The sequence below is a fragment of the Oncorhynchus clarkii genome, chromosome 12, assembly GCF_045791955.1.
Source record: "Oncorhynchus clarkii lewisi isolate Uvic-CL-2024 chromosome 12, UVic_Ocla_1.0, whole genome shotgun sequence".
NCBI lineage: Eukaryota > Metazoa > Chordata > Actinopteri > Salmoniformes > Salmonidae > Oncorhynchus > Oncorhynchus clarkii.
In genome coordinates, this window is record NC_092158.1 from 91,307,552 (window position 1) to 91,334,285 (window position 26,734).

The 26,734-nt window shown below is 49.9% G+C and overlaps 1 protein-coding gene across 2 annotated transcripts; it reads left to right on the forward strand.

The window, feature by feature from the left end:
- The first annotated feature begins 491 nt into the window (after nucleotides 1–491).
- LOC139421648 (COP9 signalosome complex subunit 1-like) lies at nucleotides 492–25,627 on the forward strand. 2 transcript variants are annotated; one of them, XM_071172733.1, is made up of 14 exons: nucleotides 492–601; nucleotides 6,691–6,783; nucleotides 7,582–7,763; nucleotides 7,892–8,056; nucleotides 10,163–10,298; nucleotides 10,500–10,577; nucleotides 10,780–10,840; nucleotides 12,408–12,493; nucleotides 12,755–12,849; nucleotides 13,590–13,695; nucleotides 15,572–15,652; nucleotides 16,395–16,532; nucleotides 17,319–17,453; nucleotides 24,821–25,627. In XM_071172733.1, the coding sequence occupies exons 1-14, from the start codon at nucleotides 569–571 to the stop codon at nucleotides 24,896–24,898; spliced, it is 1,467 nt and encodes a 488-aa protein (XP_071028834.1). In that variant the 5' UTR covers nucleotides 492–568; the 3' UTR covers nucleotides 24,899–25,627. The 2 variants fall into 2 exon arrangements, with proteins under 2 accessions (XP_071028834.1, XP_071028833.1); XM_071172732.1 differs by lacking the exon at nucleotides 492–601 and adding an exon at nucleotides 3,224–3,460.
- The last annotated feature ends 1,107 nt before the right edge of the window (nucleotides 25,628–26,734 follow it).

Sequence of the window (26,734 nt, forward strand, 5' to 3'; positions counted from 1 at the left end):
AACAATTCCTTCAAACTCATGGCTTGGTTTTTGCTCTGACATTCACTGTCAACTGTGGGACCTTTTATAGACAGGTGTGTGCCTTTCCAAATCATGTCCAATCAACTGAATAACATAACAAAATATTTGAAAAAGTCAAGGGTTTTGAATACTTTCTGAATCCACTGTATATAGGGATTAGGGTGACATTTCGGATGCTCACAGTCAACTAGACATGGGGTTTTCCCTGACTAATCAGGAATTCTTGGTTTTGAGGGAATAAGGCTGTCACGTAACAAAATGTGGAAAAAGTGTAGGTGTCTGAATACTTCCCGAATGCGGTGTATAGCTAACCAGTCGGCGGATACTAGGCTTTATTTACTAGTCCAATATACTAGGCGTTGTAACCATGTGTGATAATGTATGACTGTGGGTATTAAAATGTTTCATAACAGCGCCAAAGTTGGGTTTGTTCCAGCTAGCCATATTTTGATTTTAGGCAGTGACTTTTGCTCCACAGGGATTTGGATACAAGTTGCACTCCCATACCCCGGATGTGATTATTGTGTTTGTGTCGGCAGAGAAGGAGATGCCTCTGCCCGTACAGGTCTTTAACTTTCAGGTAAACTTGTGTTTTCAACAGTTTATATAACCGGGAACACGTTTGAATGACTATATTTTTTGTTTAGATTGAGTTGATCTATTTGGTCCTCCAACAAAGTGTTTTCAACTAGAGTTAGCTAACAAGCTAATCTTGCTAGCTAATGTTAGCTAAGAAGCTATGCTGGGGTCTCAACATCAAGTTAGTCCTTATTAGCTAATAAATTTAGCGTTAGGGCGGATTGAACTAGGTTTATTATAATTATAAATCTTTATTTATAGAAAAAGCAGGTGTAGCTAAATTAGTTATAGAAAATGTAAACAGACAGTTTGATGGCTCGTGTTGAGTCGTTACTGTAATTTGCTCATTTAAAAATAAACCTGACTGCAGTTAGTAATTCCTTACTAGCATAGCTACATCTGTGTCAAACGTTAGCGTGGCCACCTAAAATGCAAGCTATTTAGCTAGCTAAATAAAAATTTAGTTCGCTAGAGAAGATTGCCATGGAAACAATTCTTAAATTATCTGTTATAATCAACTAGATAAACAACGTCCACCGGACTGGCAGAAGTTACTATCACCCTGAAACCTTTCACCAACCCTTGCAGTTCAGTTTAGGCGCTGTAGATACAACGCATTAATTGACATCCCTTTTATGCAAGAAGCAGGACTTCCATGTTTCTTATTATGTCTCAGACCTTGCTTCTTCCACCAATTCACATGTGTGACCCACCTTGTTTGTACAGCAACAAATATACACTACATCACCAAAAGTATGTGGACACCTCTTAAAATTAGTGGATTCTGCTATTTCAGCCACACCCGTTGCTGACAGGTGTATAAAATCGAGCACACAGCCATGCAATCTTCATAGACAAACATTGGCAGTAGAATGACCCGTACTGAAGAGCTTAGTGGCTTTCAACGTTGCACCGTCATAAGATGCCACTATTCCAACAAGTCCGTTTGTAAAATTTCTACCCTGCTAGAGCTGCCCTGGACAAATGTAAGTGCTGATAATGTGAAGTGAAAATGTCTAGGAGCAACAACGGCTCGGCCGCGAAGTGGTAGGCCTCACAAGATCACAGGCTGGGACCACTGAAGCACTACTAAGTTCCAAACTGCCTCTGGAAGCAACGTCAGCACAAGAACTGTTCGTCGGGAGCTTCTTGGGCTCTCGAGTGGCGCAGCGGTCTAAGGCACTGCATCTTGGTGCTAGAGGTGTCACTACAGACCCTGGTTTGTTTCCAGGCTGTATCACAACCGACCAAGTCCCATAGGGCGGCGCACAATTGGCCCAGCGTCGTTCGGGTTTGGCTGGTGTAGGCTGACATTGTAAATAAGAATTTGTTCGTAACTGACTTGCCTGGTTAAAAAAAAAAAAAATTCTATGGGTTTCCATGCTGACGCTTGGCATTGTGATCTTGGTGTGCGACTGCTCGGCCATGGAAACCCGTTACATTTTTTTGTTGAGTCGTGTAAAGCTCACTGCCATTGGAATCTGGAGCAGTGGAAACGTGTTCTCTGGAGTGATGAATCACACTTCACCTTCTGGCAGTCCAACTGGGTTTGGTGGATGCAAGGAGAATGTTCCCTGTCCCAAAGCATAGTGCCAACTGTAAAGTTTGGTGGAGAAAGAATAATGGTCTGGGGCTGTTTTTCATGGTTCAGGCTAGGCCCCTTAGTTACAGTGAAGGGAAATGTTTACGCAACAGTAGCTTATTTTTTTGTGGCAACAGTTTGAGGAAGGCCCTTTCCTGTTTCAGCATGACAATGCCCCCGTGCACCAAGCGAGGTCCATACAGAAATGGTTTGTCGATGGGTGTGGAAGAACTTGACTAGCCTACACAGAGCCCTGACCTCAAGCCCATCGAATTGAATTGGAACGCCGACTGCGAGCCAGGCCTAATCGCCCAACATCAGTGCCCAACCTCACTAATGCTCTTGTGGCTGAATTGAAGAGTGGAGGCTGTTATAGCAGCAATGTTCCAACATCTAGTGGAAAGCCTTCCCAGAGGAGTGGAGGCTGTCATAGCAACAAAAGGGGGACCAACTCCATGATTATGGAATAAGATGTTTGACAAGGAGGTGTCCACATACTTTTGGTCATGTAGTTTATTTTATTTATTTATTTATTTATTTATTTCACCTTTATTTAACCAGGTAGGCTAGTTGAGAACAAGTTCTCATTTACAACTGCGACCTGGCCAAGATAAATGCATAGCAGTGTGAACAGACAGCAACACAGAGTTACACATGGAGTAAACAATAAACAAGTCAATAACACAGTATAATTTTTTTAAAGAGTCTATATACATTGTGTGCAAAAGGCATGAGGAGGTAGGCAATTACTTACAATACACAACCCCAAATAACATCCAGCTAATGTGGTGAGAGTTCTGGCTAGCTAACTGACATGACTTATCATGCAAAGTGCTTTAAGTCATCAAGGACAGAAATCACTCTTCTGCCCCCCCCCCTTCCCTGCATCTCCCCCCTCTCCTGCCTCCATTTCCCCTCTCCCGCCTCCCCTCCATCTCCCCTCTCCCGCCTCCCCTCCATCTCCCCTCTCCCGCCTCCCCTCCATCTCCCCTCTCCCGCCTCCCCTCCATCTCCCACCTCCCCTCCCTACTCCAGGACAGCTCAGTGTCAGAGCTGGAGGTTGCCGCAGGGGCAGAACAAGCTCAGGCTCAGGACAGCGTAAGAGACAGGGCCATGGCCAGAGACAGGGATAAGAGTAGGGCTAGCTTGGCCCAGACCTCGGCCTCAGAGCTTCCCTGTACCGCCCATAGCAGCAGCAGACCCAATCAGCTGTCAGCGTTCACTGCAGGGGACTACGTCCTCAGCTCCAGCCTCTCAGCATGCTCCCTGCTCCCAGAGGTAGGACCACCAGAGCAGACAGAGCGAAGCTCTGATATATGGAGTTGTATTAAGGTCATTACCAAGGATCATTTTGCTATTTCATATTGAATTTTAAGACCCTTTAAAGTATAAAATAAAATCGAAAACATGTTTTTTTGATAAATCATTTTTGTCCTTACTGCTATTAGGGCGGCAGGTAGCCTAGTGGTTAGAGCAGGTAGCCTAGTGGTTAGAGCAGGTAGCCTAGTGGTTAGAGCAGGTAGCCTAGTGGTTAGAGCAGGTAGCCTAGTGGTTAGAGCAGGTAGCCTAGTGGTTAGAGCAGGTAGCCTAGTGGTTAGAGCAGGTAGCCTAGTGGTTAGAGCAGGTAGCCTAGTGGTTAGAGCAGGTAGCCTAGTGGTTAGAGCAGGTAGCCTAGTGGTTAGAGCAGGGTAGCCTAGTGGTTAGAGCAGGGTAGCCTAGTGGTTAGAGCAGGTAGCCTAGTGGTTAGAGCAGGTAGCCTAGTGCTTAGAGCAGGTAGCCTAGTGCTTAGAGCAGGTAGCCTAGTGGTTAGAGCAGGTAGCCTAGTGGTTAGAGCAGGTAGCCTAGTGGTTAGAGCAGGTAGCCTAGTGGTTAGAGGGGCGGCAGGTAGCCTAGTGGTTAGAGGGGCGGCAGGTAGCCTAGTGGTTAGAGGGGCGGCAGGTAGCCTAGTGGTTAGAGGGGCGGCAGGTAGCCTAGTGGTTAGAGGGGCGGCAGGTAGCCTAGTGGTTAGAGGGGCGGCAGGTAGCCTAGTGGTTAGAGGGGCGGCAGGTAGCCTAGTGGTTAGAGGGGCGGCAGGTAGCCTAGTGGTTAGAGGGGCGGCAGGTAGCCTAGTGGTTAGAGGGGCGGCAGGTAGCCTAGTGGTTAGAGGGGCGGCAGGTAGCCTAGTGGTTAGAGGGGCGGCAGGTAGCCTAGTGGTTAGAGGGGCGGCAGGTAGCCTAGTGGTTAGAGGGGCGGCAGGTAGCCTAGTGGTTAGAGGGGCGGCAGGTAGCCTAGTGGTTAGAGGGGCGGCAGGTAGCCTAGTGGTTAGAGGGGCGGCAGGTAGCCTAGTGGTTAGAGCAGGTAGCCTAGTGGTTAGAGCAGGTAGCCTAGTGGTTAGAGCAGGTAGCCTAGTGGTTAGAGCAGGTAGCCTAGTGGTTAGAGGGGCGGCAGGTAGCCTAGTGGTTAGAGCAGGTAGCCTAGTGGTTAGAGCGTTGGGCCAGTAACCAAAAGGTTGCTGGATCAAATCCCCGAGCTGACAAGGTAAAAATCGGTTGTTCTGCCCCTGAACAAGGCAGTCATCAAGGACAGAAATCACTCTTCTGCCCCCTCCTTCCCTGCATCTCCCCCTCTCCCGCCTTCCCTGCATCTCCCCCTTCCTTCCCTGCATCTCCCCCTCTCCCGCCTTCCCTGCATCTCCCCCCTCTCCCGCCTCCCCTCCATCTCCCCCTCTCCTGCCTCCCCTCCACTGTAAGAATTTGTTATTAACTGACTTTCCTAGTTAAATAAAGGTTTAAAAATTGGCCCATACAAACACAGAATATAATTCACTACATGGAACAATGGATAGTCCCCCAAAAAACAACCAAAAGACAGTTTGTTCTGAAGTGTCTGCCCTGTAAGAGAGCGTTGGACTAGTAACCGGAAGGTTTCAAGATCGAATCCCCGAGCCGACAAGGTTCCGACAAAGCACCTGAACAAGGCAGTTAATCCACTGTTCCTAGACCAATTAATCCACTGTTCCTAGACCAGTTAACCCACTGTTCCTAGACCAGTTAACCCACTGTTCCTAGACCAGTTAACCCACTGTTCCTAGACCAGTTAACCCACTGTTCCTAGACCAGTTAACCCACTGTTCCTAGACCAGTTAACCCACTGTTCCTAGACCAGTTAACCCACTGTTCCTAGACCAGTTAACCCACTGTTCCTAGACCAGTTAACCCACTGTTCCTAGACCAGTTAACCCACTGTTCCTAGACCAGTTAACCCACTGTTCCTAGACCAGTTAACCCACTGTTCCTAGACCAGTTAACCCACTGTTCCTAGACCAGTTAACCCACTGTTCCTAGACCAGTTAATCCACTGTTCCTAGACCAGTTAACCCACTGTTCCTAGACCAGTTAACCCACTGTTCCTAGACCAGTTAACCCACTGTTCCTAGACCAGTTAACCCACTGTTCCTAGACCAGTTAATCCACTGTTCCTAGACCAGTTAACCCACTGTTCCTAGACCAGTTAACCCACTGTTCCTAGACCAGTTAATCCACTGTTCCTAGACCAGTTAACCCACTGTTCCTAGACCAGTTAATCCACTGTTCCTAGACCAGTTAATCCACTGTTCCTAGACCAGTTAACCCACTGTTCCTAGACCAGTTAACCCACTGTTCCTAGACCAGTTAACCCACTGTTCCTAGACCAGTTAACCCCCTGTTCCTAGACCAGTTAACCCACTGTTCCTAGGCCACCATTGAACATAAGAATGTGTTCTTCACTGATTTGCCTAGTTTAAATAAAAATGTTGTTTTTGACATGTATTTAACCCCATATTTTTGGTACTAATCCAGTCTCCATATATACTTCCATAAATGTTTTTAACTTCGTACCTGGGGACCTTCAGATCAGTCTTGTGAGGCCTGTGGGCTTCCTAGAACAAAACCACCAGGTGAGAATGTGTGTGAGGGTCTAGTGTCTAGGCCAAACTGTTCAGACACTTCAGACAGTTGGCAGATCGGCTGTACCGACTCCAGATGAGTCCCAAGTAGCTTGTCGGGGTCATAGATCAAAACGGAGAACACCGTCATGTTTGTGAGGGTCTCATCTTTCCATTGAAGGGTCAATCGTTTGTAGGCTGTTCGGACGCTACAGAAGTGAGAAGACCAATTGGGATGTCTCGTGGTCGGACAAACACTGCTCTAGCTGAAATGGATGGATTTCTTTCTTTTTTTAAATGCTAATTTGATTTCAGTAGGTGCCCGGACATTGACCTTAGGGGGTTAACCTCTAAAAGTCTCTCTCTCTCCCCCGCTCGCTCCCTCTCCATCTCACCGTCTCTCTCCCGCTCCCTTCCATCCCTCTCTCTCTTCATCTCCCCCGCTCGCTCTCTCTCCATCTCCCCCGCTCGCTCTCTCTCCATCTCCCCTGCTCGCTCTCTCTCCATCTCCCCTGCTCGCTCTCTCTCCATCTCCCCCGCTCTCTCTCTCTCTCCATCTCCCCCGCTCTCTCTCTCTCTCTCTCCATCCCTCTCTCTCCTCCAGGGGGCTGTTGAGCCGATGCAGATCGATGCTGACCCCCAGGAAGACCAGCAGAATGCTCCAGACACCAACTATGTGGTGGAAAACCCCACACTGGTATGTTACTATAGCACTAAGCTAGCCCTAGCACTGGTACGTTACTATTGCACTAAGCTAGCCCTAGCACTGGTACGTTACTATAGCACTAAGCTAGCACTGGTACGTTACTATAGCACTAAGCTAGCACTGGTACGTTACTATAGCACTAAACTAGCCCTAGCACTGATACGTTACTATAGCACTAAGCTAGCACTGGTAAGTTACTATAGCACTAAGCTAGCACTGGTACGTTACTATAGCACTAAGCTAGCACTGGTACATTACTATAGCACTAAGCTAGCCCTAGCACTGGTACGTTACTATAGCACTAAGCTAACCCTAGCACTGGTACATTACTATAGCACTAAACTAGCCCTAGCACTGGGACGTTACTATAGCACTAAGCTAGCACTGGTACATTACTATAGCACTAAGCTAGCCCTAGCACTGGTACATTACTATAGCACTAAGCTAGCCCTAGCACTGGTACATTACTATAGCACTAAGCTAGCCCTAGCACTGGGACGTTACTGACAGTATCTTCCTTAGCTTTGTAGTTCTTCTTCTATATTCTATGCTGAACACTGAACTAAATGAAGTCAGTCTGTCACATGGTGGTCTACTCCTATCATGTGTTATCTTTTCACTGTTTTGTCTCTTTCTCTCTCTCTCAATCTCGCTGTCTCTCGCTCTCTGTCTCTCTCTCTGTTTTTCTCTCAATCTCCCTGTCTCACTGCCTCTCGCTGTCTCACTCACAATTCACAAAAACCCTCTTTTGTCTCCCTGTCTTTCATCTCTCCTGGTCTCCCTCTCTAGGACCTGGAGCAGTTTGCCTCCAGCTACAGCGGTCTGATGCGTATTGAGAGACTGCAGTTCATAGCACAACATTGTCCCCAGCTCCGTGCCGAGGCCCTGAAGATGGCCCTGTCCTTCGTCCAGAGGACCTTCAACGTAGACGTGTACGAGGAGATCCACCGCAGACTCTCCGACGCCAAGCGGTGAGGAGAAAGAGTGTGTGTGAGAGTGAAGTGGAGCCTATATAAGGTACAAAAGTGTGTGTGTGTGTGTGTGTGTGAGAGATCCCGCATGTGTGCATACGACCCTAACATCTCTGTCTATTCCCCAGACAGGCGCAGGGTGTCCCTGACGCGGTGCCTGATGGGCCGGCGGAGGCCCCTCTCCTGGACACAGCCTGGGCAGAGAGCACCAGGAAAAAGGCCCTTCTCAAACTGGAGAAGCTGGACACTGACCTCAAGAACTACAAGGGGAACTCCATCAAAGAGAGCATCAGGTAACTAGCTACGGGGAGGGAACTCCATCAAAGAGAGCATCAGGTAACTAGCTACGGGGGGGAAACTCCATCGAAGAGAGCATCAGGTAACTAGCTACGGGGAGGGAACTCCATCAAAGAGAGCATCAGGTAACTAGCTACGGGGAGGGAACTCCATCAAAGAGAGCATCAGGTAACTAGCTACGGGGAGGGGAACTCCATCAGGTAACTAGCTACGGGGAGGGGGGGGGGGGGGGGGGGACTCAAGTAGACATTGTTTTCACTGTGTTACATGTGGGTCACAAGCAGTGGAGATGGAACTCGACTGTGTTACAAGCAGTGGAGATGGAACTCGACTGTGTCACAAGCAGTGGAGATGGAACTCGACTGTGTCACAAGCAGTGGAGATGGAACTCTACTGTGTCACAAGCAGTGGAGATGGAACTCGACTGTGTCACAAGCAGTGGAGATGGAACTCGACTGTGTCACAAGCAGTGGAGATGGAACTCGACTGTGTCACAAGCAGTGGAGATGGAACTCTACTGTGTCACAAGCAGTGGAGATGGAACTCGACTGTGTCACAAGCAGTGGAGATGGAACTCGACTGTGTCACAAGCAGTGGAGATGGAACTCGACTGTGTCACAAGCAGTGGAGATGGAACTCGACTGTGTTACAAGCAGTGGAGATGGAACTCGACTGTGTCACAAGCAGTGGAGATGGAACTCGACTGTGTCACAAGCAGTGGAGATGGAACTCGACTGTGTCACAAGCAGTGGAGATGGAACTCGACTGTGTCACAAGCAGTGGAGATGGAACTCGACTGTGTCACAAGCAGTGGAGATGGAACTCGACTGTGTCACAAGCAGTAGAGATGGAACTCGACTGTGTCACAAGCAGTGGAGATGGAACTCGGACAACATGCATGGCTAGAACCTAGGACATCTGCTGGGTTTACACACACCCAGTGATTTCAGCTCCATGAGAGGGAGCGGCGTCTTTCCTTCCAGTTCTCTGCTGCCCATGACTGGAACCAACTGCAAAAATCTCTGAAGCTAGAGACTCTCATCTCCCTCACTAGCTTTAAGCACCAGCTGTCAGAGCAGCTCACAGATCACTGCACCTGTACACAGCCCATCTCTAAACAGCCCACCTACCTCATCCCCATACTGTGTTTATTTATTTATCTTGCTCCTTCACGCCCCAGTATCTCTACTTGCACATTCATCTTCTGCACATCTACCATTCCAGTGTTTAATTGCTATATTGTAATTACTTCGCCACCATGGCCTATTTATTGCCTTAACTCCCTTATCTTACCTCATTTGCACTCACTGTATATAGACTTTTTGTTTTCTTTTAGTCAATAATACAGTAGAACATGTTTTGTTTATTCCCTGTGTAACTAGCCTACCTGGTTAAATAAAGTGCACGCTTTGGGATAAGGTTGGAGGATGTGGACACAGCCAGTGATGTGGTAGGGGAGAGGAAGGGCCTCAAAACCCAAATGGAACCAGTCTACTACTCAACAAGTTCTCTCTCTGGATCCCCCCCTCCCTCTCTCTCCTCCCTCCCCCTCTCCCCTCCTCGTCTCTCCTCCTCCCTCCCCCTCCCCCTCTCTCCTCCTCCCTCCCCCTCTCTCTCTCATCCTCCCTCCCCCTCTCTCTCATCCTCGCCCCTCTCCTCCCTCCCCCTCTCTCTCTCATCCTCCCCCCTCTCCTCTCCCCCTCTCCTCTCCCCCTATCCTCCGCCCTCTCTCCTCCTTCTCTCTCCTCCCCCTATCCCCCCTCTCTCCTCCCTTCTCTCTCCTCACCCCCTCTCTCCTCCCTTCTCTCTCCTCCCCCCCTCTCTCCTCCCTTCTCTCTCCCTCTCTCCTCCCTTCTCTCTCCTCCCTTCTCTCTCCTCCTCCTCCTCTTCTCTCTCCTCCCCTCCCTCTCCCCCTCTCTCGTCCTCCCCTCCTCCCCCTCTCTCTCCTCCCTTCTCTCTCCTCCTCCTCCCCTTCTCTCTCCTCCCCTCCCTTCTCTCTCCTCCTCCTCCCCCTCTCTCTCCTCCCCTTCTCTCTCCTCCTCCTCCCCTTCTCTCTCCTCCCCCTCCTCCTCCCCCTCTCCCCTCCCTCTCTGTCTGTTCAGGCGGGGTCATGATGACCTTGGGGACCACTATTTAGACTGTGGAGATCTCAGCAACGCCCTGAAGTGTTACAGCCGAGCCCGAGACTACTGCACTAGTGCCAAGCATGTCATCAACATGTGTCTGAACGTCATCAAGGTACTATGACATCATCAACACGGTGCCTCCGGAATGAATGTTTATGAATGTTCATGTCAACTTTTATCGTCAAGTTGTGTCTTCACTTGGTCAAGTCTATAAACGTGGATTGTCTTGACCTAACATCCTTGGAAGTTTTCTCAAACCTTTTCTCTCCTCTGTCTGTCTCATGTCTCTCTCTGTGTATTTCTCTCTCGCTAGGTTAGCGTTTACCTCCAGAACTGGTCCCATGTGCTTAGCTACGTCAGCAAGGCAGAATCCACTCCAGAGATAGCTGAGGTTAGTACTGAATCACATGAAATATGACCTTTCCATCGTACCTTCCTAGTGAGAGAAACTTGTCAAACCAAGCAGTATGAGAATTTGTTCAATAGATGTTCTCCTTTTTAAATTGTTGTGTGTGTGTGTATAGTAGACTCTAATATAGCCTTCACACTGAGAGAAAATCACTGACTTACCTCCCGCTTGCTTGTTCTTCTAGCAACGAGGAGAGAGAGACAGTCAGAACCAATCTGTCCTCACCAAACTAAAATGTGCTGCGGGTAAGACATTATACTGTACTGTTAGGACCACTGAAGTCTACAGCTAAGACATTATACTGTTAGGAGGACCACTGAAGTCTACAGCTAAGACATTATACTGTACTGTTAGGAGGACCACTGAAGTATACAGCTAAGACATTATACTATACTGTTAGGAGGACCACTGAAGTCTACAGCTAAGACATTATACTGTACTGTTAGGAGGACCGCTGAAGTCTACAGCTAAGACATTATACTATACTGTTAGGAGGACCGCTGAAGTCTACAGCTAAGACATTATACTGTACTGTTAGGAGGACCGCTGAAGTCTACAGCTAAGACATTATACTATACTGTTAGGAGGACCACTGAAGTCTACAGCTAAGACATTATACTGTACTGTTAGGAGGACCGCTGAAGTCTACAGCTAAGACATTATACTATACTGTTAGGAGGACCACTGAAGTCTACAGCTAAGACATTATACTGTACTGTTAGGAAGACCACTGAAGTCTACAGCTAAGACATTATACTGTACTGTTAGGAGGACCGCTGAAGTCTACAGCTAAGACCTCATACTGTACTGTTAGGAGGACCACTGAAGTCTACAGCTAAGACCTCATACTGTACTGTTAGGAGGACCACTGAAGTCTACAGCTAAGACATTATACTGTACTGTTCTTAGGACCACTGAAGTCTACAGCTAAGACATTATACTGTACTGTTAGGACCGCTGAAGTCTACAGCTAAGACCTCATACTGTACTGTTAGGAGGACCACTGAAGTCTACAGCTAAGACATTATACTGTACTGTTAGGAGGACCACTGAAGTCTACAGCTAAGACATTATACTGTACTGTTAGGACCACTGAAGTCTACAGCTAAGACATTATACTGTACTGTTAGGAGGACCACTGAAGTCTACTGCTAAGACATTATACTGTACTGTTAGGACCACTGAAGTCTACAGCTAAGACATTATACTGTACTGTTAGGAGGACCACTGAAGTCTACAGCTAAGACATTATACTGTACTGTTAGGAGGACCACTGAAGTCTACAGCTAAGACATTGTACTGTACTGTTAGGACCACTGAAGTCTACAGCTAAGACATTATACTGTACTGTTAGGAGGACCACTGAAGTCTACTGCTAAGACATTATACTGTACTGTTAGGAGGATCACTGAAGTCTACAGCTAAGACATTATACTGTACTGTTAGGAGGACCGCTGAAGTCTACAGCTAAGACATTATACTATACTGTTAGGAGGACCACTGAAGTCTACAGCTAAGACATTATACTGTACTGTTAGGAGGACCACTGAAGTCTACAGCTAAGACATTATACTGTTAGGAGGACCACTGAAGTCTACAGCTAAGACATTATACTGTACTGTTAGGAGGACCACTGAAGTCTACAGCTAAGACATTATACTATACTGTTAGGACCACTGAAGTCTACAGCTAAGACATTATACTATACTGTTAGGAGGACCACTGAAGTCTTAGGTCATAATAGGTCATTAAACCTATTTTTAAATTGTGAGTTGTGCTTTCTAATGTTTGTCTTAACCCCACCCCCTCCAGGTTTGGCAGAGCTGGCCTCTAGAAAGTATAAACCGGCCGCCAAGTGCTTCCTCCAGGCTTCATTTGACCACTGCGACTTCCCAGAGGTCAGATATCAATATATCCCCCTATCTCTGACCCCTACTCACTTGACCCTGCCCCCCAACTCACCTGACCCTGCCCCCAACTCACCTGACCCTGCCCCCGACTCACCTGACCCCGCTCCCAACTCGCCTGACCCCGGCCCCAACCCACCTGACCCCGCCCCCCCCCAACTCCACCATATCTGGTCTGAGCCATGATGTTGCTGTGTACATGGAGTGTTTTAGGATTGAGGAGTTGTAACCTGTTGTGGACCCCCTCCCCAGCTCCTGTCCCCCAGTAATGTAGCGTTGTATGGAGGGATGTGTGCCCTGGCCACCTTCGACAGACAGGAACTACAGAAGAACATCATCTCAAGCAGGTAGGCTCCCTACGCAGTGTGCACCACACTTAGTCGTCCCCTCCTAAGAAGTACACTTCAGGTAAATGCTAACTGTTGTTATTTGAAGAGCTTCATTGTTCTCTCCAAGTGAAGGCCTTGATGAGAACTGTTATGGAGAGGAGCAGCTTGTTGGGTGATGACAGATTTCAGTACATATTGAAACGTCAGCATCTCTCTCTCTTTCTCTCTGTTCTCTCTCTCTCTGTTCTCTCTCTCTTTCTCTCTCTCTCCCTGTGTCTCTCTCTCTTTCTCCCTGTCTCTCTCTCTGTTCTCTCTCTCTCTCTCTCTGTTCTCTCTCTCTGTTCTCTTTCTTTCTCTCTCTCTCCCTGTGTCTCTCTCTTTCTCCCTGTGTCTCTCTTTCTCCCTGTCTCTCTCTCTCTCCCTCCCTGTCTCTCTCTCTCCCTGTCTCCCTGTCTCTCTCTCCCTGTCTCTCTCTCTCCCTGTCTCCCTGTCTCTCTCTCTCTTTCTCCCTGTCTCTGTCTCTCTTTCTCTCCCTGTCTCTCTCTCTCTTTCACTCTCTTTTTCTCCCTGTCTCTTCTCTCCCTCTCTCTTTCTCTCTCTCCCTGTCTCTCTCTCTCTTTCTCCCTGTCTCTCTCCCTGTCTCTCTCTCTCTTTCTCCCTGTCTCTCTCCCTGTCTCTTCTCTCCCTCTCTCTTTCTCTCTCTCCCTGTCTCTCTCTCTCTTTCTCCCTGTCTCTCTCCCTGTCTCTTCTCTCTCCAGCTCCTTTAAGTTGTTTTTAGAGTTGGAGCCCCAGGTGCGTGACATAATCTTCAAGTTTTACGAATCAAAGTACGCATCCTGTCTGAAACTACTGGATGAGATGAAGGTAAGGAAGAAAACAGTTTAATGTGGTCAGTTACAGGCTGACTATATGATAATGGAGAAGACAGTTACAGGCTGACTAGATGATAATGGAGAAGACAGTTTAATGTGGACAGTTACAGGCTGACTATATGATAATGGAGAAGACAGTTACAGGCTGACTAGATGATAATGGAGAAGACAGTTTAATGTGGACAGTTACAGGCTGACTAGATGATAATGGAGAAGACAGAGCTGGCTGTTACAGGCTAACTGCTAAATATAAATGGGAAAACTATATTGCCACTCAGTAATGTTGATTGAATTAGTCTTGGGGTTGTTTTTAAAATGTAATTTAACCTTTATTATTTAACTAGGCAAGTCAGTTAATAACAAATTCTTATTTACATTGACGGTCTAGGAACAGTGGGTTAATTAACTGCCTTGTTCAGGGGCAGAACAACAGATTTTTACCTTGTCAGCTCAGGGATTCGATCCAGCAACCTTTTGGTTACTGGCCCAACGCTCTAACCACTAGGCTACCTGCCGCCCCTCTAACCACTAGGCTACCTGCCGCCCCTCTAACCACTAGGCTACCTGCCGCCCCTCTACCCACTAGGCTACCTGCCGCCCCTCTAAACCACTAGGCTACCTGCCACCCCTCTAACCACTAGGCTACCTGCTCTAACCACTAGGCTACCTGCTCTAACCACTAGGCTACCTGCTCTAACCACTAGGATACCTGCCGCCCCTCTAACCACTAGGCTACCTGCTCTAACCACTAGGCCGCCCCTCTAACCACTAGGCTACCTGCTGCCCCTCTAAACCACTAGGCTACCTGCTCTAACCACTAGGCTACCTGCTCTAACCACTAGGCTACCTGCTCTAACCACTAGGCTACCTGCTCTAACCACTAGGCTACCTGCCGCCCCTCTAACCACTAGGCTACCTGCTCTAACCACTAGGCTACCTGCCGCCCCTCTAACCACTAGGCTACCTGCTCTAACCACTAGGCTACCTGCTCTAACCACTAGGCTACCTGCTCTAACCACTAGGCTACCTGCTCTAACCACTAGGCTACCTGCTCTAACCACTAGGCTACCTGCTCTAACCACTAGGCTACCTGCTCTAACCACTAGGCTACCTGCTCTAACCACTAGGCTACCTGCTCTAACCACTAGGCTACCTGCCGCCCCTCTAACCACTAGGCTACCTGCCGCCCCTCTAACCACTAGGCTACCTGCTCTAACCACTAGGCTACCTGCTCTAACCACTAGGCTACCTGCCGCCCCTCTAACCACTAGGCTACCTGCTCTAACCACTAGGCTACCTGCCGCCCCTCTAACCACTAGGCTACCTGCTCTAACCACTAGGCTACCTGCTCTAACCACTAGGCTACCTGCCGCCCCTCTAACCACTAGGCTACCTGCTCTAACCACTAGGCTACCTGCCGCCCCTCTAACCACTAGGCTACCTGCTCTAACCACTAGGCTACCTGCTCTAACCACTAGGCTACCTGCCGCCCCTCTAACCACTAGGCTACCTGCTCTAACCACTAGGCTACCTGCCGCCCCTCTAACCACTAGGCTACCTGCTCTAACCACTAGGCTACCTGCTCTAACCACTAGGCTACCTGCCGCCCCTCTAACCACTAGGCTACCTGCGGCCCCTCTAACCACTAGGCTACCTGCCGCCCCTCTAACCACTAGGCTACCTGCTCTAACCACTAGGCTACCTGCTCTAACCACTAGGCTACCTGCCGCCCCTCTAACCACTAGGCTACCTGCTCTAACCACTAGGCTACCTGCCGCCCCTCTAACCACTAGGCTACCTGCTCTAACCACTAGGCTTCCTGCCGCTCCATGCACCGAACACCAATACCCTTCCTCTCTCTCCTGCAGGATAACCTTCTATTGGACCTGTACCTGGCCCCCCACGTTAGAACACTGTACACACAGATCAGAAACAGAGCCCTTATACAGGTGAGACCGTCATGGCACCATGACAACAGTGTTTTACACCTGGATTCCTTTCCTTCATATCCCTACATCACCTGTGCCCTGAGTCAGTACTTCAGCCCAAGTTGTTAACCTGTGTCCTGAGTCAGTACCTCAGCCCAAGTTGTTAACCTGAGTCAGTACCTCAGCCCACGTTGTTAACCTGAGTCAGTACTTCAGCCCAAGTTGTTAACCTGTGTCCTGAGTCAGTACTTCAGCCCAAGTTGTTAACCTGTGTCCTGAGTCAGTACTTAAGCCCAAGTTGTTAACCTGTGTCCTGAGTCAGTACTTCAGCCCAAGTTGTTAACCTGTGTCCTGAGTCAGTACTTCAGCCCAAGTTGTTAACCTGAGTCAGTACCTCAGCCCAAGTTGTTAACCTGAGTCAGTACTTCAGCCCAAGTTGTTAACCTGTGTCCTGAGTCAGTACCTCAGCCCAAGTTGTTAACCTGTGTCCTGAGTCAGTACTTCAGCCCAAGTTGTTAACCTGAGTCAGTCAGTACCTCAGCCCAAGTTGTTAACCTGTGTCCTGAGTAAGTACCTCAGCCCAAGTTGTTAACCTGTGTCCTGAGTCAGTACTTCAGCCCAAGTTGTTAACCTGAGTCAGTACCTCAGCCCAAGTTGTTAACCTGAGTCAGTACCTCAGCCCAAGTTGTTAACCTGAGTCCTGAGTCAGTACTTCAGCCCAAGTTGTTAACCCGGTGTGTGTGTGTGTGTGTGTGTGTGTCAGTACTTCAGCCCGTATGTGTCTGCAAACATGACTAAGATGTCCCAGTCCTTCAACACCACAGTGTTATCTCTGGAGGATGAACTGACCCAGCTCATACTGGAGGGACTGATCAACGCACGTATAGACTCTCACAGCAAGGTAACACACACACACACGCACGTATAGACTCTCACAGCAAGGTAACACACACACACTCTCACAGCAAGGTAACACACACACACACACACACGTATAGACTCTCACAGCAAAGTAACACACACATGTATAGACTCTCACAGCAAGGTAACACACACGTATAGACTCTCACAGCAAGGTAACACACACGTATAGACTCTCACAGCAAGGTAACACACGTATAGACTCTCACAGCAAGGTAACACACACGTATAGACTCTCACAGCAAGGTAACACACACACGTATAGACTTTCACATCAAGGTAACACACACACACACACACACGTATAGACTCTCACAGCAAGGTAACACACACACATATAGACTCACACAGCAAGGTAACACACACGTATAGACTCACACAGCAACGTCACACACACACACACGTATAGACTCACACAGCAACGTAACACACACACATATATAGACTCTCACAGCAAGGTAACACACACACACATGCACGTATAGACTCTCACAGCAAGGTAACACACACACACACGTATAGACTCTCACAGCAAGGTAACACACACATATAGACTCACACAGCAAGGTCACACACGTATAGACTCTCACAGCAACGTAACACACACACACACACGCGCACGTATAGACTCGCACAGCAAGGTCACACACACTAGCCGTAGACCAGTCTCTCTACACATCAACTATCACTACAGAGGTACACACCAGTCTCTCCCCAGTTCCCGTGTGAGTAAGTAACTTCCTGTTTCCTGTATGTGTGATGTCAGATCCTGTATGCGAGGGACGTGGACCAGAGGGGCCACACATTTGAGAAGTCTGTCCACATGGGCAAGGAGTTCCAGAGACGAGCCAAAGCCACGATCCTCAGAGCTGCTGTGCTGCGCAACCAGATACACGTCAAGGTGACCACAGCTGTTACCACGCGGCCCCAGTCTAGACCACAGCTGTTACCACACGGCCCCAGTCTAGACCACAGCTGTTACCACACGGCCCCAGTCTAGACTACAGCTGTTACTATACGGCCCCAGTCTAGACCACAGCTGTTACCACACGGCCCCAGTCTAGACCACAGCTGTTACCACACGGCCCCAGTCTAGACTACAGCTGTTACTATACGGCCCCAGTCTAGACCACAGCTGTTACTATACGGCCCCAGTCTAGACTACAGCTGTTACTATACGGCCCCAGTCTAGACTACAGCTGTTACTATACGACCCCAGTCTAGACTACAGCTGTTACTATACGGCCCCAGTCTAGACCACAGCTGTTACTATACGGCCCCAGTCTAGACTACAGCTGTTACTATACGGCCCCAGTCTAGACCACAGCTGTTACTATACGGCCCCAGTCTAGACTACTGCTGTTACCACGAGGCCCCAGTCTAGACCACAGCTGTTACCACGCGGCCCCAGTCTAGACCACAGCTGTTACTATACGGCCCCAGTCTAGACCACAGCTGTTACTATACGGCCCCAGTCTAGACTACCGCTGTTACCACACGGCCCCAGTCTAGACTACAGCTGTTACTATACGGCCCCAGTCTAGACTACAGCTGTTACCACACTGCCCCAGTCTAGACTACAGCTGTTACCACACTGCCCCAGTCTAGACTACAGCTGTTACTATACGGCCCCAGTCTAGACTACAGCTGTTACCACACTGCCCCAGTCTAGACTACAGCTGTTACTATACGGCCCCAGTCTAGACTACAGCTGTTACTATACGGCCCCAGTCTAGACTACAGCTGTTACTATACGGCCCCAGTCTAGACTACAGCTGTTACTATACGGCCCCAGTCTAGACTACAGCTGTTACTATACGGCCCCAGTCTAGACTACAGCTGTTACTATACGGCCCCAGTCTAGACTACAGCTGTTACTATACGGCCCCAGTCTAGACTACAGCTGTTACTATACGGCCCCAGTCTAGACTACAGCTGTTACCACACGGCCCCAGTCTAGACTACAGCTGTTACTATACGGCCCCAGTCTAGAATACAGCTGTTACTATACGGCCCCAGTCTAGACTACAGCTGTTACCACACGGCCCCAGTCTAGACTACAGCTGTTACCACGCGGCCCCAGTCTAGACCACAGCTGTTACTATACGGCCCCAGTCTAGACTACAGCTGTTACTATACGGCCCCAGTCTAGACTACAGCTGTTACCACACGGCCCCAGTCTAGACTACAGCTGTTACTAAACGGCCCAAGTCTAGACTACAGCTGTTACTATACGGCCCCAGTCTAGACTACAGCTGTTACCACCTGGCCCCAGTCTAGACTACAGCTGTTACCACCTGGCCCCAGTCTAGACTACAGCTGTTACCACCTGGCCCCAGTCTAGACTACAGCTGTTACTATACGGCCCCAGTCTAGACCACAGCTGTTACTATACGGCCCCAGTCTAGACTACAGCTGTTACCACACTGCCCCAGTCTAGAATACAGCTGTTACTATACGGCCCCAGTCTAGACTACAGCTGTTACCACGCGGCCCCAGTCTAGACTACAGCTGTTACTATACGGCCCCAGTCTAGACTACAGCTGTTACTATACGGCCCCAGTCTAGACTACAGCTGTTACTATACGGCCCCAGTCTAGACTACCGCTGTTACCACACGGCCCCAGTCTAGACTACAGCTGTTACTATACGGCCCAAGTCTAGACTACAGCTGTTACTATACGGCCCCAGTCTAGACTACAGCTGTTACCACCTGGCCCCAGTCTAGACTACAGCTGTTACCACCTGGCCCCAGTCTAGACTACAGCTGTTACCACCTGGCCCCAGTCTAGACTACAGCTGTTACTATACGGCCCCAGTCTAGACCACAGCTGTTACTATACGGCCCCAGTCTAGACTACAGCTTTTACCACACTGCCCCAGTCTAGACTACAGCTGTTACTATACGGCCCCAGTCTAGACTACCGCTGTTACCACACGGCCCCAGTCTAGACTACCGCTGTTACCACACTGCCCCAGTCTAGACTACAGCTGTTACTATACGGCCCCAGTCTAGACTACAGCTGTTACCACACTGCCCCAGTCTAGACTACAGCTGTTACTATACGGCCCCAGTCTAGACTACAGCTGTTACTATACGGCCCCAGTCTAGACTACAGCTGTTACTATACGGCCCCAGTCTAGAATACAGCTGTTACTATACGGCCCCAGTCTAGACTACAGCTGTTACTATACGGCCCCAGTCTAGACTACAGCTGTTACTATACGGCCCCAGTCTAGACTACAGCTGTTACTATACGGCCCCAGTCTAGACTACAGCTGTTACTATACGGCCCCAGTCTAGAATACAGCTGTTACTATACGGCCCCAGTCTAGACTACAGCTGTTACCACGCGGCCCCAGTCTAGACTACAGCTGTTACTATACGGCCCCAGTCTAGACTACAGCTGTTACCACCTGGCCCCAGTCTAGACCACAGCTGTTACTATACGGCCCCAGTCTAGACTACAGCTGTTACTATACGGCCCCAGTCTAGACTACAGCTGTTACTATACGGCCCCAGTCTAGACTACAGCTGTTACTATACGGCCCCAGTCTAGACTACAGCTGTTACCACACGGCCCCAGTCTAGACTACAGCTGTTACCATACGGCCCCAGTCTAGACCACAGCTGTTACCACCTGGCCCCAGTCTAGACTACAGCTGTTACTATACGGCCCCAGTCTAGACTACAGCTGTTACTATACGGCCCCAGTCTAGACCACAGCTGTTACTATACGGCCCCAGTCTAGACTACAGCTGTTACCACGCGGCCCCAGTCTAGACTACAGCTGTTACTATACGGCCCCAGTCTAGACCACAGCTGTTACTATACGGCCCCAGTCTAGACTACAGCTGTTACTATACGGCCCCAGTCTAGACTACAGCTGTTACTATACGGCCCCAGTCTAGACTACAGCTGTTACCACGCGGCCCCAGTCTAGACTACAGCTGTTACTATACGGGCCCAGTCTAGACTACAGCTGTTACTATACGGCCCCAGTCTAGACCACAGCTGTTACTATACGGCCCCAATCTAGACCACAGCTGTTACTATACGGCCCCAGTCTAGACCACAGCTGTTACTATACGGCCCCAGTCTAGACCACAGCTGTTACTATACGGCCCCAGTCTAGACTACAGCTGTTACTATACGGCCCCAGTCTAGACTACAGCTGTTACCACCTGGCCCCAGTCTAGACCACAGCTGTTACCACCTGGCCCCAGTCTAGACTACAGCTGTTACCACGCGGCCCCAGTCTAGACTACAGCTGTTACTATACGGCCCCAGTCTAGACCACAGCTGTTACTATACGGCCCCAGTCTAGACCACAGCTGTTACTATACGGCCCCAGTCTAGACCACAGCTGTTACTATACGGCCCCAGTCTAGACTACAGCTGTTACTATACGGCCCCAGTCTAGACCACAGCTGTTACTATACGGCCCCAGTCTAGACTACAGCTGTTACTATACGGCCCCAGTCTAGACTACAGCTGTTACCACACGGCCCCAGTCTAGACTACAGCTGTTACCACGCGGCCCCAGTCTAGACCACAGCTGTTACTATACGGCCCCAGTCTAGACTACAGCTGTTACTATACGGCCCCAGTCTAGACTACAGCTGTTACCACACGGCCCCAGTCTAGACTACAGCTGTTACTATACGGCCCCAGTCTAGACTACAGCTGTTACCACCTGGCCCCAGTCTAGACTACAGCTGTTACTATACGGCCCCAGTCTAGACTACAGCTGTTACCACGCGGCCCCAGTCTAGACTACAGCTGTTACCACACGGCCCCAGTCTAGACTACAGCTGTTACTATACGGCCCCAGTCTAGACTACAGCTGTTACTATACGGCCCCAGTCTAGACTACAGCTGTTACCACGCGGCCCCAGTCTAGACTACAGCTGTTACCACACGGCCCTAGTCTAGACTACAGCTGTTACCACGCGGCCCCAGTCTAGACCACAGCTGTTACTATACGGCCCCAGTCTAGACTACAGCTGTTACTATACGGCCCCAGTCTAGACTACAGCTGTTACCACACGGCCCCAGTCTAGACTACAGCTGTTACCACCTGGCCCCAGTCTAGACTACAGCTGTTACCACCTGGCCCCAGTCTAGACTACAGCTGTTACCACCTGGCCCCAGTCTAGACTACAGCTGTTACCACCTGGCCCCAGTCTAGACTACAGCTGTTACTATACGGCCCCAGTCTAGACTACAGCTGTTACTATACGGCCCCAGTCTAGACTACAGCTGTTACCACACTGCCCCAGTCTAGACTACAGCTGTTACCACACTGCCCCAGTCTAGACTACAGCTGTTACTATACGGCCCCAGTCTAGACCACAGCTGTTACTATACGGCCCCAGTCTAGACTACAGCTGTTACCACACTGCCCCAGTCTAGACTACAGCTGTTACTATACGGCCCCAGTCTAGACTACCGCTGTTACCACACGGCCCCAGTCTAGACTACCGCTGTTACCACCTGGCCCCAGTCTAGACTACAGCTGTTACCACCTGGCCCCAGTCTAGACTACAGCTGTTACTATACGGCCCCAGTCTAGACCACAGCTGTTACTATACGGCCCCAGTCTAGACTACAGCTGTTACCACCTGGCCCCAGTCTAGACTACAGCTGTTACTATACGGCCCCAGTCTAGACTACCGCTGTTACCACACGGCCCCAGTCTAGACTACCGCTGTTACCACACTGCCCCAGTCTAGACTACAGCTGTTACTATACGGCCCCAGTCTAGAATACAGCTGTTACTATACGGCCCCAGTCTAGACTACAGCTGTTACTATACGGCCCCAGTCTAGACTACAGCTGTTACCACGCGGCCCCAGTCTAGACTACAGCTGTTACTATACGGCCAGTCTAGACTACAGCTGTTACCACGCGGCCCCAGTCTAGACTACAGCTGTTACTATACGGCCCCAGTCTAGACTACAGCTGTTACCACGCGGCCCCAGTCTAGACTACAGCTGTTACTATACGGCCCCAGTCTAGACTACAGCTGTTACTATACGGCCCCAGTCTAGACCACAGCTGTTACTATACGGCCCCAGTCTAGACTACAGCTGTTACTATACGGCCCCAGTCTAGACTACAGCTGTTACTATACGGCCCCAGTCTAGACCACAGCTGTTACTATACGGCCCCAGTCTAGACCACAGCTGTTACTATACGGCCCCAGTCTAGACCACAGCTGTTACTATACGGCCCCAGTCTAGACCACAGCTGTTACTATACGGCCCCAGTCTAGACCACAGCTGTTACTATACGGCCCCAGTCTAGACCACAGCTGTTACTATACGGCCCCAGTCTAGACCACAGCTGTTACTATACGGCCCCAGTCTAGACTACAGCTGTTACTATACGGCCCCAGTCTAGACTACAGCTGTTACTATACGGCCCCAGTCTAGACTACAGCTGTTACTATACGGCCCCAGTCTAGACTACAGCTGTTACCACCTGGCCCCAGTCTAGACCACAGCTGTTACCACCTGGCCCCAGTCTAGACTACAGCTGTTACCACGCGGCCCCAGTCTAGACTACAGCTGTTACTATACGGCCCCAGTCTAGACCACAGCTGTTACTATACGGCCCCAGTCTAGACCACAGCTGTTACTATACGGCCCCAGTCTAGACCACAGCTGTTACTATACGGCCCCAGTCTAGACTACAGCTGTTACCACCTGGCCCCAGTCTAGACCACAGCTGTTACCACCTGGCCCCAGTCTAGACTACAGCTGTTACCACGCGGCCTAAGTCTAGACTACAGCTGTTACTATACGGCCCCAGTCTAGACCACAGCTGTTACTATACGGCCCCAGTCTAGACCACAGCTGTTACTATACGGCCCCAGTCTAGACCACAGCTGTTACTATACGGCCCCAGTCTAGACTACAGCTGTTACTATACGGCCCCAGTCTAGACCACAGCTGTTACTATACGGCCCCAGTCTAGACTACAGCTGTTACTATACGGCCCCAGTCTAGACTACAGCTGTTACTATACGGCCCCAGTCTAGACTACAGCTGTTACTATACGGCCCCAGTCTAGACTACAGCTGTTACTATACGGCCCCAGTCTAGACTACAGCTGTTACTATACGGCCCCAGTCTAGACTACAGCTGTTACCACGCGGCCCCAGTCTAGACTACAGCTGTTACCACGCGGCCCCAGTCTAGACTACAGCTGTTACCACGCGGCCCCAGTCTAGACTACAGCTGTTACCACACTGCCCCAGTCTAGACTACTGAGATGGATCTTTCCCAGACACACATGAAGTCCTGAATAGAAGCATTGTCAATGGAGATTCTTCACTCCAGGACTAGGTTTAATCTATGTCTGGGAAACCGGACCCCTGGGGATTAAGCTGCTTCCTCTATATCCCTCAGTTTATGGGGAAACCTTGGGATAGTTCACCGGGTGTTTTGATCATGTTGTCAGAGCTTTTCATTTATCAGGTGATGTATTGTTTTAGTACTGTGTCAGTTTGAAATCAACTGTTGTGTGCCCCTCGAGACAATTTATCCACCTCTCTCTCCTCTCTAAACATTTCACTGTTAAGTCTACATTTGTTCACTTCTCTCTCTCTCCTCCTCCTCCTCTCTCACTCCCTTCCCTCTTCTCCTCCTCTCTCCCTCCCTTCCCTCTTCTCATCCTCTCCCTCTCCTCCTCTCTCCCTCCCTTCCCTCTCCTCCTCTCCCTCCCTTCCCTCTCCTCCTCTCCCTCCCTTCCCTCTTCTCATCCTCTCTCTCTCCTCCTCTATCCCTCCCTTCCCTCTCCTCCTCTCTCCCTCCCTTCCCTCTTCTCATCCTCTCTCTCTCCTCCTCTCCCTCCCTTCCCTCTCCTCCTCTCTCCCTCCCTTCCCTCTTCTCCTCCTCTCCCTCCATTCCCTCTTCTCATCCTCTCTCTCTCCTCCTCTCTCCCTCCCTTCCCTCTCCTCCTCTCTCCCTCCCTTCCCTTCCCTTTCCCTCTTCTCATCCTCTCTCCTCCTCTCTCCCTCCCTTCCCTCTTCTCCTCCTCTCTCCCTCCCTTCCCTCTTCTCATCCTCTCTCTCTCCTCCTCTCTCCCTCCCTTCCCTCTTCTCCTCCGCTCTCCCTCCCTTCCCTCTTCTCATCCTTCTCCTCCTCCTCTCTCCCTTCCCTCTTCTCATCCTCTCTCCCTCCCTTCCCTCTTCTCCTCCGCTCTCCCTCCCTTCCCTCTTCTCATCCTTCTCCTCTCTCCCTTCCCTCTTCCTCCCTCAGTCCCCTCCTAGAGAAGGCAACCTGGGGGAGCTATCAACAGCCAACAGCCAAACAACCAGGATGAGCAGCACCATGTGACAGGGACGTCCCGTCATGACACCATCGCTGGCTGTGTCTGGCACTCTGCTCTCTATGTAGTGCACTACCCTATGGGACCCTGGTCAAAAGTAGGGCGCTATGTAGGGAATAGGGTGCCATTTGGTACACAGACGATACCTGGTGCCTTTGAATGAACAGAGGGAGTGTGGGGTGCCTGTCCACAACAGGCCTCAGGTCCTTCTTTTGGCCAAGTCAAAGCTACAACTGCTAAGCTGGAGTCTGGCCAACAGTGGGGCACATGGTGTCATTTGAGAAGCAGCCTATGACATGGCCCCAACGTTAGCAAAAAAAACACCTGCGTCCCCTCAAACGGCCCCCCCCCGTCCCCTCAAACGCCCCCCCCCCCTCAAACGCCCCCCCCGTCCTCTCGAACGGCCCCCTGTTCCCTATGGTGCTCTACTTTTTACCAGGGCCTACGTTTCCTGGCGGGAGAGAAGACGAGAACAAACACAATGAAAATACTTTAAGTTGGTGAAGATACGATGTCTGTTGACACACGAGACCCAACAACACCTTGTTTACTCAAATGAAGTTAAAATAAATGGAACGTTTTGGAAGAGACGAGGCACTTCCAGCTGTAGCTGGCTGGTTCTTTGTAAAGAGATGCACTTTGCTCTGTACCTGGTGACAAACACTGACTACACATTGGGAGGGAAAAACACAACCTGGACACAGAACAAGCTTTTAATAAAGATACATACTAAATGAGACGGACTCTTTCTTTGGTGGTGTTTAGATGAAGTTTCCAATACAGCCACAGATTCCTGTTACCACAATTACGTTAAGGTAATCTAGAGCAGTGGTTCCCAACCCTGGTCCTCCAGTACCCCCAACCCTGGTCCTCCAGTACCCCCAACTCTGAGTTGGGAAACACTGTTGGGGATACTGGAGGACCAGGGTTGGGGGATACTGGAGGACCAGGGTTGGGGGATACTGGAGGACCAGGGTTGGGGGATACTGGAGGACCAGGGTTGGGGGATACTGGAGGACCAGGGTTGGAGTCTCAGTGAGACGGCGTGTTCTTTCAGTCCTTCAACCACACAGTTCAAGTCATCTGTCACCTGAGCTGTCGTTGGGCTCAGATTCATGACAGCTCTGTAGATCTGGATGTTTGATACCTCAGCTGGTGTAGCTGCTGGGTTGTCAACTCCATGGTGAGCTGGTGGATATGTTGTGTGTGTGGCTGGGTGATTTATACCCATTTTGTTCTACTTTCTCCCATGAAGTGCAGTCTGTATTACATTTTACTTCCATTATCTTCTGAGACAGAAGCTCCACAGTCTGTGGCAGGTCAAGGTGTACCGGGCTGAGGTTGGTCCTGATCACAGTAATTTTCCACACGATAGACAGGAGTCGATTTGATAGCAAACTCCAGTTGTTGAAGCTGTGCTGGTCATGCAATCCTGTTCCTCCTCTGTCTGACTCTGTGTGGGTTCTGGGCCCTCGTTCCCCAGAATGGCGCTCCACCTCTGGCTCTGCTCACCGTGCTGCTCCTCCCAAGTCCAGGAGAACCTCTTCGGAGACGGAGAACGTGAGCTGCTGCTGGGGGTCTGGTAACTTCTCTGGTTGGATCAATGCGTTATTAGGCCGTAGGCGACTGTTCTCCTGTCTCAAACGGACGATCTCTTCCTGATACTCGAGTATCGTTTTTTCCACGGCGCCAAAAATCCCTATAGCAGCTGCGGTTAGCCGCTCCGTGAGGAACACGTTTAACCACTGTAGTTTGGACATTTCGGGGGCAATAAACGTCGGACCGTTCGTTTTATCCATTTGGATCCGTTTTACTTTCTTTGCTAGAATGTTTAGCCAAAAGTC